General features: G+C 48.2%; 1 protein-coding gene across 1 annotated transcript in view; it reads right to left on the reverse strand.

Moving 5' to 3' along the window:
• Window positions 1-219: 219 nt before the first annotated feature.
• Window positions 220-13,243, reverse strand: part of KASH5 (KASH domain containing 5) — a 145,771-nt gene continuing 132,747 nt past the window's right edge. The window contains exons 17-18 of the mRNA XM_075327914.1: window positions 8,081-8,188; window positions 220-766 (exon numbers count right to left, since the gene is read on the reverse strand). Coding sequence (XP_075184029.1) covers window positions 565-766; window positions 8,081-8,188 — 310 coding nt within the window. The 3' untranslated portion in view covers window positions 220-564. The remainder of the gene's footprint in view (window positions 767-8,080; window positions 8,189-13,243) is intronic.

Below are 13,243 nucleotides of genomic sequence, written 5' to 3' on the forward strand. Positions count from 1 at the left end.
TTGTCAGTGTCATACAGGGAAAAAAGAACACCCCCACAGAATAATCCTTGCTTGATCTTAGCAAAAATTGCATTTAAATTTACAAGCTAATATTAACCGTGCACATACCCTGATTCTCATTTGTCAAAATCTCCAAACTGTTAAAATTTCCAAAACGTAAAATCCAAACAGTGTGAAAGAGTAAAATAAAAAATACCAAAGATTACACATAGAAGGCAATGGAACAGGAATATATTTAAATGTCATCATATCTATACTACTATCTATGATATAACTGCAGTACGTAGTGATAAACCATTGGGGGATGTGATAGCGCATAAATATGAGATCGGTAGAAGTTAGGCACCCTCACCGATCAACTAAAACCTACACCGGCAATGGATGGACGCATGTAATGGTTGAGGACCAGCAGTAGTCCACAGCGGGTTTCGCTCATAAGATGGGGGATGCTGAGTGTCGAATCCCCACCAATCTCATACTGATGACCTATTGTACTATTCGGACATCAATTGGACAATCCTTCTAAAGTATTTGTCATCCCTTTTACTACACTCCAGAGTAAGACTAGATTGGTGGAGGCTTCAGATGCACCAGTTTGATGTGAGGCCACAGAATCCCTGATACGACAGTGCAGATGTTTTCCCCAGACCACATGGAAACGATCAAGACGTAGGATAAAATCGTCAGGAGAAGTTTTTGAGTGGAGAAGTGAGATCTTAACTGTCTCATGAGTGGAGCCAACAAGCAGCCTTCCTCTGGAAATAACCTAAATAAAATTGCATCATGGAAAAAAGAGATGTGAATCACGGTAATGACATCTATAATAGCAAACTAAGCCACACGTATCATAGGATGCAGCACACGGATTATTGGTAATATGCATGAATTGGAATAGCATAGGGGATGTGGTGCAATTTTACTAAAATTGTCTTGACCACTGTGGAAACCTTCTTACATATGTCAGTGGTTACCTTTAGTTAATAAAATTGCCATAAGTCTCAGCAAGCAATCTTTTCCTTTAAGCTTTTTCAGCCTGGTACGAAATATGCTGCCTGATCTAAGTATCAATTTTTTCTCTTGTGGGAGTGTCTCTCCCAGTATTATAGGCTGGATGTGAGCTCTGTGTCTCTCCCAGTAATATAGGCTGGATGTAAGGTCTGTGTGTCTCTCCCAGTAATATAGGCTGGATGTGAGCTCTGTGTGTCTCTCCCAGTAATATAGGCTGGATGTGAGCTCTGTGTGTCTCTCCCAGTAATATAGGCTGGATGTGAGCTCTGTGTGTCTCTCCCAGTAATATAGGCTGGATGTGAGCTCTGTGTGTCTCCCCCAGTAATATAGGCTGGATGTGAGCTCTGTGTGTCTCCCCCAGTAATATAGGCTGGATGTGAGCTCTGTGTGTCTCCCCCAGTAATATAGACTGGATGTGAGCTCTGTGTGTCTCTCCCAGTAATATAGGCTGGATGTGAGCTCTGTGTGTCTCTCCCAGTAATATAGACTGGATGTGAGCTCTGTGTGTCTCTCCCAGTATTATAGGCTGGATGTGAGCTCTGTGTGTCTCCCAGTAATATAGGCTGTATGTGAGGTATGTGTGTCTCTCCCAGTAATATAGGCTGGATGTGAGATCTGTGTGTCTCTCCCAGTAATATAGGCTGGATGTGAGATCTGTGTGTCTCCCAGTAATATAGGCTGGATGTGAGCTCTGTGTGTCTCTCACAGTAATATAGGCTGGATGTGAGCTCTGTGTGTCTCTCCCAGTAATGTAGGCTGGATGTGAGGTCTGTGTGTCCTCCCAGTAATATAGGCTGGATGTGAGCTCTGTGTGTCTCCCAGTAATATAGGCTGTATGTGAGGTATGTGTGTCTCTCCCAGTAATATAGGCTGGATGTGAGATCTGTGTGTCTCTCCCAGTAATATAGGCTGGATGTGAGGTCTGTGTGTCTCTCCCAGTAATATAGGCTGGATGTGAGCTCTGTGTGTCTCTCACAGTAATATAGGCTGGATGTGAGCTCTGTGTGTCTCTCCCAGTAATGTAGGCTGGATGTGAGGTCTGTGTGTCCTCCCAGTAATATAGGCTGGATGTGAGGTCTGTGTGTCTCTCCCAGTAATACAGGCTGGATGTGAGCTGTGTGTCTCTCCCAGTAATAGAGACTGGATGTGAGCTCTGTGTGTCTCTCCCAGTAATATAGGCTGGATGTGAGCTGTGTGTCTCTCCCAGTAATATAGGCTGGATGTGAGCTCTGTGTGTCTCTCCCAGTAATAGAGACTGGATGTCAGCTGTGTGTGTCTTTCCCAGTAATATATAGGTAAGGATGGTTGACCTCGGGGAGATAAACATCCAACATGGCAGAGACACCATCACGTTGTTACGTCACCGCCGGAGTCTGCTCCAGCGACTTCTGCTCCGATCGCCAGGCGACGCAGTGTTCCTGCCGTGGATGGTGCTGGTGATGGGAGAGGAGTCGATGCCAGCAGCACCGGTGGGCGCAGGCTCCGATCATCCACTGGGCTGGGTTATCTTGGGATCTGCAGTGCCGCTGGCTGACTGTAGGTGGCGGGTGTCTCCCAGCTGTAGTACCATCATTCAGCTACAGCTGTCAGCTAATAGGAAGACACCACACCCTTCTTATTCCCCCTCCTGTCTGCTGGCCTCTGCCAGAGATAGTTCTGATTCTGGCTCATGTGCTGTTTGTTTTGTGATTCCTGTGTGCTGACTTGCTTGTTTCTGACTACCCTTCTGCCTGCTGTTTTGTACCTCGCTGCCCGACCCGGATCTGACCTCTGCTACGTTTTCTGTTTACGCCTTTGCCTGCCGATTCTGTCCCTGTTCTGCTGTTCCTGGTTTGACCCTGCCTGACGACTACTCTCATCGGACTGCAGCTTTCCACAGGTAGAGATCTCCAGTTCCCTGTGTAATTCCAAATCCCTGTATAGGGGTTAAAGGGTTTCAGGGTTCTGGGGTCCTGCTTGGTGAGGGGCTTCCCTCTAGTCTGTCCATTACATCCTACCTGAGTCTGTTTATCCAGGCAGGTGTTACACACGTGTTTCTCAACGCAGCGACACTAGAACAAGGCCCCCTGGGAAATTATGCAAAACAAGAATGCCGCGGAGACACCGTCAAATGTTTCTCAACGCTGGCAGGAAACTAGCCAGGTCTTTCACCGGGAAGGAACAACCACGGGAAGGGCAGTCTCCAGCCAAGGAAACCGCCTAACACAAAACATGGTGGATGGATACCATGTTTTGGTATAGGCGGTTTCCTTGACTGGAGACTGCCCTTCCCGTGCTTGTTCCTTCCCGGTGAAAGACCTGGCTAGTTTCCTGTCAGCGTTGAGAAACATGTGATGGTGTCTCCGCGGCATTCTTGTTTTGCATATCTTCCAGTAATATAGGCTGGATGTGAGGTCTCTGTATCTCTCCCAGTAATATAGGCTGGATGTGAGCTGTGTGTCTCTCCCAGTAATATAGGCCGGATGTCAGCTCTGTGTGTCTCTCCCAGTAATATAGGCTGGATGTGAGCTCTGTGTGTCTCTCCCAGTAATATAGGCTGGATGTGAGCTCTGTCTCTCCCAGTAATATAGGCTGGATGTGAGCTCTGTGTCTCTCCCAGTAATATAGGCTGGATGTGAGGTCTGTGTGTGTCTCCCAGTAATATAGGCTGGATGTGAGCTCTGTGTGTCTCTCCCAGTAATATAGGCTGGATGTGAGCTCTGTGTGTCTCTCCCAGTAATATAGGCTGGATGTGAGATATGGGTGTCGCTCCCAGTAATATAGACTGGATTTCAGCTGTGTTTGTCTCTCCCAGTAATATAGGCTGGATATGAGTTCTGTGTGTCTCTTCAAGTAACATAGGCTGAATGTGAGCTCTTAGTGTCTCTCCCAGTAATATAGGCTGGATCTGAAGTCTGTGTGTGTGTCCCAGTAATATAGGCTAGATGTGAGGTCTGTGTGTCTCTCTCAGTAATATAGGCTGGATGTGAGCTCTGTGTGTCATCCACTAATATAAGCTCGATGTGAGCTGTGTGTGTCTCCCAGTAATAGAGGCTGGATGTGAGCTCTGTGTGTTTCTCCCAGTAATATAGGCTGGATGTGAGCTGTGTAATATAGGCTGGATGTAAGGTCTATGTGTTTTTCCCAGTAATATAGGCTAGATGTGAGGTCTGTGTCTCTTCCAGTAATATAGGCTGGATGTGAGCTGTGTGTCTCTCCCAGTAATATAGGCTGGATGTGAGGTCTGTGTGTCTCCCAGTAATATAGGCTGGATGGATTGTCTGTGTCTCTCCCAGTAATATAGGCTGGATGTGAGATCTATGTGTCTCTCCCAGTAATATAGGCTGGATGTGAGGTTTGGGTGTCTCTCCCAGTAATATAGGCTGGATGTAAGATCTGTGTGTCTCTCCCAGTAATATAGGCTGGATGTAAGATCTGTGTGTCTCTCCCAGTAATATAGGCTGGATGTGAGCTGTGTGTCTCTCCCAGTAATAGAGACTGGATGTGAGCTCTGTGTGTCTCTCCCAGTAATATAGGCTGGATGTGAGCTGTGTGTCTCTCCCAGTAATATAGGCTGGATGTGAGCTCTGTGTGTCTCTCCCAGTAATAGAGACTGGATGTCAGCTGTGTGTGTCTTTCCCAGTAATATATAGGTAAGGATGGTTGACCTCGGGGAGATAAACATCCAACATGGCAGAGACACCATCACGTTGTTACGTCACCGCCGGAGTCTGCTCCAGCGACTTCTGCTCCGATCGCCAGGCGACGCAGTGTTCCTGCCGTGGATGGTGCTGGTGATGGGAGAGGAGTCGATGCCAGCAGCACCGGTGGGCGCAGGCTCCGATCATCCACTGGGCTGGGTTATCTTGGGATCTGCAGTGCCGCTGGCTGACTGTAGGTGGCGGGTGTCTCCCAGCTGTAGTACCATCATTCAGCTACAGCTGTCAGCTAATAGGAAGACACCACACCCTTCTTATTCCCCCTCCTGTCTGCTGGCCTCTGCCAGAGATAGTTCTGATTCTGGCTCATGTGCTGTTTGTTTTGTGATTCCTGTGTGCTGACTTGCTTGTTTCTGACTACCCTTCTGCCTGCTGTTTTGTACCTCGCTGCCCGACCCGGATCTGACCTCTGCTACGTTTTCTGTTTACGCCTTTGCCTGCCGATTCTGTCCCTGTTCTGCTGTTCCTGGTTTGACCCTGCCTGACGACTACTCTCATCGGACTGCAGCTTTCCACAGGTAGAGATCTCCAGTTCCCTGTGTAATTCCAAATCCCTGTATAGGGGTTAAAGGGTTTCAGGGTTCTGGGGTCCTGCTTGGTGAGGGGCTTCCCTCTAGTCTGTCCATTACATCCTACCTGAGTCTGTTTATCCAGGCAGGTGTTACACACGTGTTTCTCAACGCAGCGACACTAGAACAAGGCCCCCTGGGAAATTATGCAAAACAAGAATGCCGCGGAGACACCGTCAAATGTTTCTCAACGCTGGCAGGAAACTAGCCAGGTCTTTCACCGGGAAGGAACAACCACGGGAAGGGCAGTCTCCAGCCAAGGAAACCGCCTAACACAAAACATGGTGGATGGATACCATGTTTTGGTATAGGCGGTTTCCTTGACTGGAGACTGCCCTTCCCGTGCTTGTTCCTTCCCGGTGAAAGACCTGGCTAGTTTCCTGTCAGCGTTGAGAAACATGTGATGGTGTCTCCGCGGCATTCTTGTTTTGCATATCTTCCAGTAATATAGGCTGGATGTGAGGTCTCTGTATCTCTCCCAGTAATATAGGCTGGATGTGAGCTGTGTGTCTCTCCCAGTAATATAGGCCGGATGTCAGCTCTGTGTGTCTCTCCCAGTAATATAGGCTGGATGTGAGCTCTGTGTGTCTCTCCCAGTAATATAGGCTGGATGTGAGCTCTGTCTCTCCCAGTAATATAGGCTGGATGTGAGCTCTGTGTCTCTCCCAGTAATATAGGCTGGATGTGAGGTCTGTGTGTCTCTCCCAGTAATATAGGCTGGATGTGAGCTCTGTGTCTCTCCCAGTAATATAGGCTGGATGTGAGGTCTGTGTGTGTCTCCCAGTAATATAGGCTGGATGTGAGCTCTGTGTGTCTCTCCCAGTAATATAGGCTGGATGTGAGCTCTGTGTGTCTCTCCCAGTAATATAGGCTGGATGTGAGATATGGGTGTCGCTCCCAGTAATATAGACTGGATTTCAGCTGTGTTTGTCTCTCCCAGTAATATAGGCTGGATATGAGTTCTGTGTGTCTCTTCAAGTAACATAGGCTGAATGTGAGCTCTTAGTGTCTCTCCCAGTAATATAGGCTGGATCTGAAGTCTGTGTGTGTGTCCCAGTAATATAGGCTAGATGTGAGGTCTGTGTGTCTCTCTCAGTAATATAGGCTGGATGTGAGCTCTGTGTGTCATCCACTAATATAAGCTCAATGTGAGCTGTGTGTGTCTCCCAGTAATAGAGGCTGGATGTGAGCTCTGTGTGTTTCTCCCAGTAATATAGGCTGGATGTGAGCTGTGTAATATAGGCTGGATGTAAGGTCTATGTGTTTTTCCCAGTAATATAGGCTAGATGGGAGGTCTGTGTCTCTTCCAGTAATATAGGCTGGATGTGAGCTGTGTGTCTCTCCCAGTAATATAGGCTGGATGTGAGGTCTGTGTGTCTCCCAGTAATATAGGCTGGATGGATTGTCTGTGTCTCTCCCAGTAATATAGGCTGGATGTGAGATCTATGTGTCTCTCCCAGTAATATAGGCTGGATGTGAGGTTTGGGTGTCTCTCCCAGTAATATAGGCTGGATGTAAGATCTGTGTGTCTCTCCCAGTAATATAGGCTGGATGTAAGATCTGTGTGTCTTTCCCAGTAATATAGGCTGGATGTGAGCTGTGTGTCTCTCCCAGTAATATAGGCTGGATGTGAGCTGTGTGTCTCTCCCAGTAATATAGTCTGGTTGTGAGGTCTGTGTGTCTCTCCCAGTAATATAAGCTGGATGTGAGCTGTGTGTCTCTCCCAGTAATATAGGCTGGATGTGAGGTCTGTGTGTCTCTCCCAGTAATATAGGCTGGATGTGAGGTCTGTGTGTCTCCCAGTAATATAGGCTGGATGGATTGTCTGTGTCTCTCCCAGTAATATAGGCTGGATGTGAGAACTATGTGTCTCTCCAGTAATATAGGCTGGATGTGAGCTGTGTGTGTGTCTCTCCCAGTAATATAGGCTGGATGTGAGATCTATGTGTCTCTCCAGTAGTATAGGCTGGATGTGAGCTGTGTTTGTCTCTCCCAGTAGTATAGGCTGGATGTGAGATCTATGTGTCTCTCCAGTGATATAGGCTGGATGTGAGCTGTGTGTGTGTCTCTCCCAGTAATATAGGCTGGATGTGAGCTGTGTTTGTCTCTCCCAGTAGTATAGGCTGGATGTGAGATCTATGTGTCTCTCCAGTAATATAGGCTGGATGTGAGCTGTGTGTGTGTCTCTCCCAGTAATATAGGCTGGATGTGAGGTCTATGTGTCTCTCCAGTAATATAGGCTGGATGTGAGCTGTGTGTGTGTCTCTCCCAGTAATATAGGCTGGATGTGAGGTCTATGTGTCTCTCCAGTAATATAGGCTGGATGTGAGCTGTGTGTGTCTCTCCCAGTAATATAGGCTGAATAAATATTATACATCATGTGTCACAGCAATAAAGAATGTGTATCTTCCATTTACTCATCGGCATAGATATTGGGGGTCATATTCATTCAGTGTCTATAATACTGATACTGATCCGAGTACTGAACTCTCGCATGCGAGAATCGGATCATAGGTGCAGAAAAGATGGAGAGATTAATTTCTCCATCTTCTCCATTGCCTGTCTAGGCGTATATATCAGACTGCCCTCAGATATCATAAATGCAGTCCAATGTTGCACAAGCACCGATAGACTTGTATGGGTGTGCGTGATCCAAGTTAGATAAGATAAAAATTGCAGATATGACCTGCCTCATTGAGTAACATTAGTCTGAGTGCAATGCAAGATTTTCTAGCATTACACACGGCCAATTTATGTGCTCGTTTGACCAAGGCCTAACCTGACGTATCACAACCGCTCACTTACCAGTGGATATAACCTCCTGCTGATACGGCATCTTGTATTCTCTGCTGCTGTCTCTGGTGCACAGCAAGTTGGTTGTTCACAGGCAGCAGTGACCACTCAGTTGACAACCTATTTGATGATAGAATAGTTAACTATATGTCATACACTTTTCCTTTTATGATGCATACGGACGATACAAATTTAGTTGTCAGTTGTCACTGGTGACATTAATATACACTAAAAGGTATAGAAAAGGGAATAGGACATTTCCAGGATGGCCCCCGCAGCCCCAGCCCCAGCACGGCAACCCACAATCCCAGCACAGCAACCCGCAGCCCCAGCACGGCAACCCGCAGCCCTCAGCCCCAGCACGGCAACCTACAATCCCAGCACGGCAACCCGCAGCCCCAGCCCGGCAACCCGCAGCCCTCAGCCCCAGCACGGCAGCCCGCAGCCTCAGCACGGCAACCCGCAGCCCTCAGCCCCAGCATGGCAGCCCGCAGCCTCAGCACAGCAGCCCGCAGCCCAAGCACAGCAGCCCGCAGCATGCAACCTCAGCACAGCAGCCTGCAGCCCCAGCACAGCAGCCTGCAGCATCAGCACAGCAGTCCTCAGCACAGCAGCCCACAGCCTCAGCACAGTAGCCTGCAGCCTCAACACAACAGCCCCAGCACAGCAGCCCGCAGCCCAAGCACAGCAGCCCGCAGCATGCAGCCCCAGCACAGCAGCCTGCAGCATCAGCACAGCAGTCCTCAGCACAGCAGCCCACAGCCTCAGCACAGTAGCCCGCAGCCTCAACACAGCAGCCCCAGCACAGCAGCCCGCAGCCCAAGCACAGCAGCCCGCAGCATGCAGCCCCAGCACAGCAGCCTGCAGCATCAGCACAGCAGTCCTCAGCACAGCAGCCCACAGCCTCAGCACAGTAGCCCGCAGCCTCAACACAGCAGCCCCAGCACAGCAGCCCGCAGCCCCAGCACAGCAGCCTGCAGTCCCAGCACAGCATCCTGACTATACAGTGGAGGCCACACACATCTCTATACCTGCCTTAGTACTAATCCATACAAAAATTCTTAAGTTACTGGAACAAGATTTATTCTCCTAAATACCTTTCTAATATTCTTAAAGCAGCATTGTCATGTCAGCCATTAATGGTTGAGACAGAAGTGCCTGTATACATCCTGCAACCTTACATACATGGGATTACAGAAACAACACAGCAGGCTGTGCTACACTGTTTCAGTGACTTCCAAGGAAGTAAGTATTACTAAGTTTGCCCTTAGGAATATTAAAGGAAATCTGTCACCAGGTTTTTGCTATGTAAGCTGAGTGCAGCATGGTGTAAGGGCAGAGGCTTTGATTCCAGCAATGAGTCACTTTAATGTATGCATGCTGTCATTTTGATATGATGAATGATACTCTATAAATAGGGTATGAGAGGAGGAATGTACTGCAAAATGGTACTGTTATATGGAAGGTCTGAATTGAGAGACATAGTTAGTGGGGCTGAGAAGAGTGATGTGTAGAAGGATGGAAGTCTGTATAAAGGGGCTGAGAGGAGCGATGTACTGCATGACACCATATAGCAGAGATAAGGCCCCTTTCACACTGAGTTTTGACCTCCGTTCAGTGGTCCCATTGGAGCTTCCGTCCGAACCCCCCACAAAAAGGGTTTTGGATGCATGTGCAGACGGGGTCATTGACTATAATGGTGCAGTTGGAGTGACCACGTGTTCTGTCGTGCCTACTGGAGGCAGATACCAAGACGTAGTAGACTGCGTCTTGGTGTCCGCCTCCAGTACCAGTAAGCGTATACGCCCAAAAATGGTGCAGGACAGAGCACACGGTGGCTCAGTCTGCACCATTATAATCAATGACCCCGTCGGCGCATGCGCCTGAAACCCATTTTGTGGGGGGGATTTGGACGGAAGGCCCGACGGGACCACTGAGCGGGAAGGGGAACGCAGTGTGAAAGGGGCCTAAGAGAAGCAATATACTGCAGGATGGGGCAGTAGGTACAACGGAGGAGAGGAGCAATGTACTGTGGGATACAGCCATTTACAGAAGGAAATTGAGGAAAAATGTATTTCACAATAAGGGATTTATTTTGGGGGATTGGGATTAGCAATGTACTGCAGGATTGGTCTGATTTTAAAACGTAGACAAAAGTTGTAAGCATCAGGCAACTGAGCAGGGGAGATGATAATTGGATTGAAACCAATCTCAGAAACCGACAGATTGTTGCAGAAAGTTGAAGGAGTCTTCATAGCGTTGCCCACATGAAGTCCAGAACAATCTTCGGCTAACTTTGCATCCAAAATAAAAGCGTGACTCATTGCTGAAGAGAATTCACTTCTATTCCAGCCTCCATTGCTATGTTTCCTCCATTACTGTACCATTATTGTGACATCTAGGCACTGTTCTTGATAGCCTGGCAGCTCTTAATAGTGCTTCCATGGTCAGACTCTGCGCTAGTTACTCCATCTTCTAGATTCCAGGGTCTGCTCTGGCCTTCACCCTTTAATCCCTATACAATGACATGGACTTACACAGGGGCCCCTGGGTTGGTAGACATTCAATAGGCTGCTGTCTGGTGGAGCAAGGTAGTGGCAAGAAATTCGTCATGCAAGGTCTTACCAGGAGGGCAAAGTCAGGGACAAAATCAGAAATCAGAAGAGTTGTCAGAAAACAGGCCAAGGTTAGATCGGGAATCAAATAGGCAGAACAGGAGCTGAGCAAGAAAAGTGAACGGGTGCTACGTCACCACCGGAGTCCGCTGCAGCGACTTGTACTCCGATCGCCAGGTGATGCCGTGTTCCTGCCGTGGATAGTGCTGGTGATAGGAAAGGAGCCAATGCCAACAGCGCTGGTGGGCGCAGGCTCCGATCATCCACTGGGCTGGGTTTCCTTGGGATCTGCAGTACCACTGGCTGACTGTAGGTGGCGGGTGTCTCCCAGCTGAAGATACCACCATTCAGCTGCAGCCAATGGAAAGACACCACACCTTTCTTAAGGAGGGGCCTGTCTGCTGACCACTGCCAGAGATAGTTCTGATATTCTGGTTCCTGTTCCGCCCTGTTCTGTTTAGTGATTCTGGTGTTCTGACTTCTGCGTGTTTCCTGACTACCCTCCTGCCTGCTGTTTATGTACCTCGCTGCCCGATCCAGATTTGACTTCTGCTTGTTTCTGATTACGTCCTTGCCTGCCGATTCTGTCCCTGTTCTGCAATTCCTGGATTGACCCTGCCTGACGACTACTCTCTCAGACTGCAGCCTTCCAGAGGTAGTGATCTCCAGGGCCCTGTGTAATTCCAAATCCCTGTATAGGGGTTAAAGGGTTTCAGGGTTCTAGGGGTCCTGCTTGGTGAGTGGTTTCCCTCTAGCCTGTCCATTACAGCCCGTCTGAGTCTGTGGATCCAGGCAGGCGTTAAAACGGGGTAATATAGACTATATCTGACAACTCCTTACAATAAGCTGGGAGTTTCAGTAATGTGTGGTGCTGTCCCATTGGTCACAAGAGAAAGATGATTACTCCAACTGTACAACACACACCTATACTACCAGACTGGATTGCACCACTAACCTCTGAGGCTGGACCAAGTCTGCGCCACCTAGAGCCTCTGGTCTTGACATCTCCTCCCTTACCAGTGCTACCCACAGAATGAACAAAATAGTACCCAGGAAACAGAAGCAGACATCACAAGAGCCAGTCCAGGAAATTTGACAGATAACCTTTGAGAGCGATAGCGGGAGGCCTTGAAGAGACTTTCATGAGGGAGCATCACAAAGGTCCTAATCCTGGGATTATGCTGTGTGGTGGCATAATTAACTGTAGCTGGACCCTTCTAGCCATCATTTCAGGTATGCCAACAGATTGCTGTTACTCCCAGGATCTATTTTTCAACATGCCAGTTTTTTTAATCATGGATATCACGGGGGGTTCAGGTGCTGTACCCCCACGATCACCACTGGGTCACTGACTGATCTTACAGCTGGGACCCGGATCTTGCTGCCTGGAGTGGAGCCCGACAGTTTAACTCCCTGAATGCTGCGATCAATGCCATCGCAGCATTCAGGAAGCAGGGAGAGGAATTGATCACCTCTCACTGACGATCGGGTCCCTGTAATGCGATCACAGGGTCCAGAATGCTGCTATAGTAACCCTGCGTCATTACCATGACCACCCAGGGTTACTGAGGTATGGATCGCCTCACACACCAGGGCACCTACGTCACCGGTGTTCTCTGCAGCAAGGTCCCGAGGTAAAGACTGCGAGATGAGAAAATGTCTATGTGGCCCGGGTGCAGGGAACCCCGGTGACGTCACAAAGTGAACCGAGTTCATGCCGGCGGATCTGCAGGAAACCCCAGTGATCCGCCAGCACTAACTCGATTCACCTTGTGATGTCACCGGAGTTCCCTGCAGCAAGGTACAGCTGTAAAGACCGTGACATGAAGAAATGGCTGTAGGGAACCCCAGTGACATAAAAAAATGCACAATAATGAACAAAAAAAGCAACGTGGGCATTACACATGTATTTTTTCCTGCATTTTTCACTGACTTCATTGAAGTCAATTGATGAAAAAAAGCAGGAAAAATGCAGGATTGACATGCTGTTTCTTTTTTCAGCAGCAAAAACTGCAAGGAAAAAAGAAGCAACGTGGACACAGCAAGTGACGATTCTCATCGACTTTGCTGGGATGTTTTTCCTTGCTTTTAGGCTATGTGCGCACTAGAAAGTGACTTTTTCTTAAGAAACAGTCGGACCATCTAAAAGAATCCCGCACCTGTGACAAAAAAACGCAGTAAAACCAGTTTTGCCGCCGTTTGCCGCGGATTTACCACAAATAGGTCCCTGCGGTTTTTACCATTATCTATGGCAAAAAACGCAGGTACCTGCGGAAAAGAAGTGACATGTTCATTAATTCCGCAGCGGAAAATCCGCGGGTATAAAATAACGCAGTCTGTGCACAGCATTTTTTAAAACCCATAGGATTTGCTGGGTAATGACTGCAGCAATGTTAGACACATTTTTTGCAGCAAAATCCTCGGTAAATCCGCAGCGTGCGCACAGGGCCTTTTTGATTAAAATAAGCAAGGAAAAACACTAGAAAAACACACAAAAATAAAAACGCCACGTGGGCACATGGCCTTAATATGTCCTCTTTATCCTAGAGGTCTCTTGACT

This window comes from Anomaloglossus baeobatrachus, chromosome 11 (assembly GCF_048569485.1).
Source record: "Anomaloglossus baeobatrachus isolate aAnoBae1 chromosome 11, aAnoBae1.hap1, whole genome shotgun sequence".
Lineage (NCBI taxonomy): Eukaryota > Metazoa > Chordata > Amphibia > Anura > Aromobatidae > Anomaloglossus > Anomaloglossus baeobatrachus.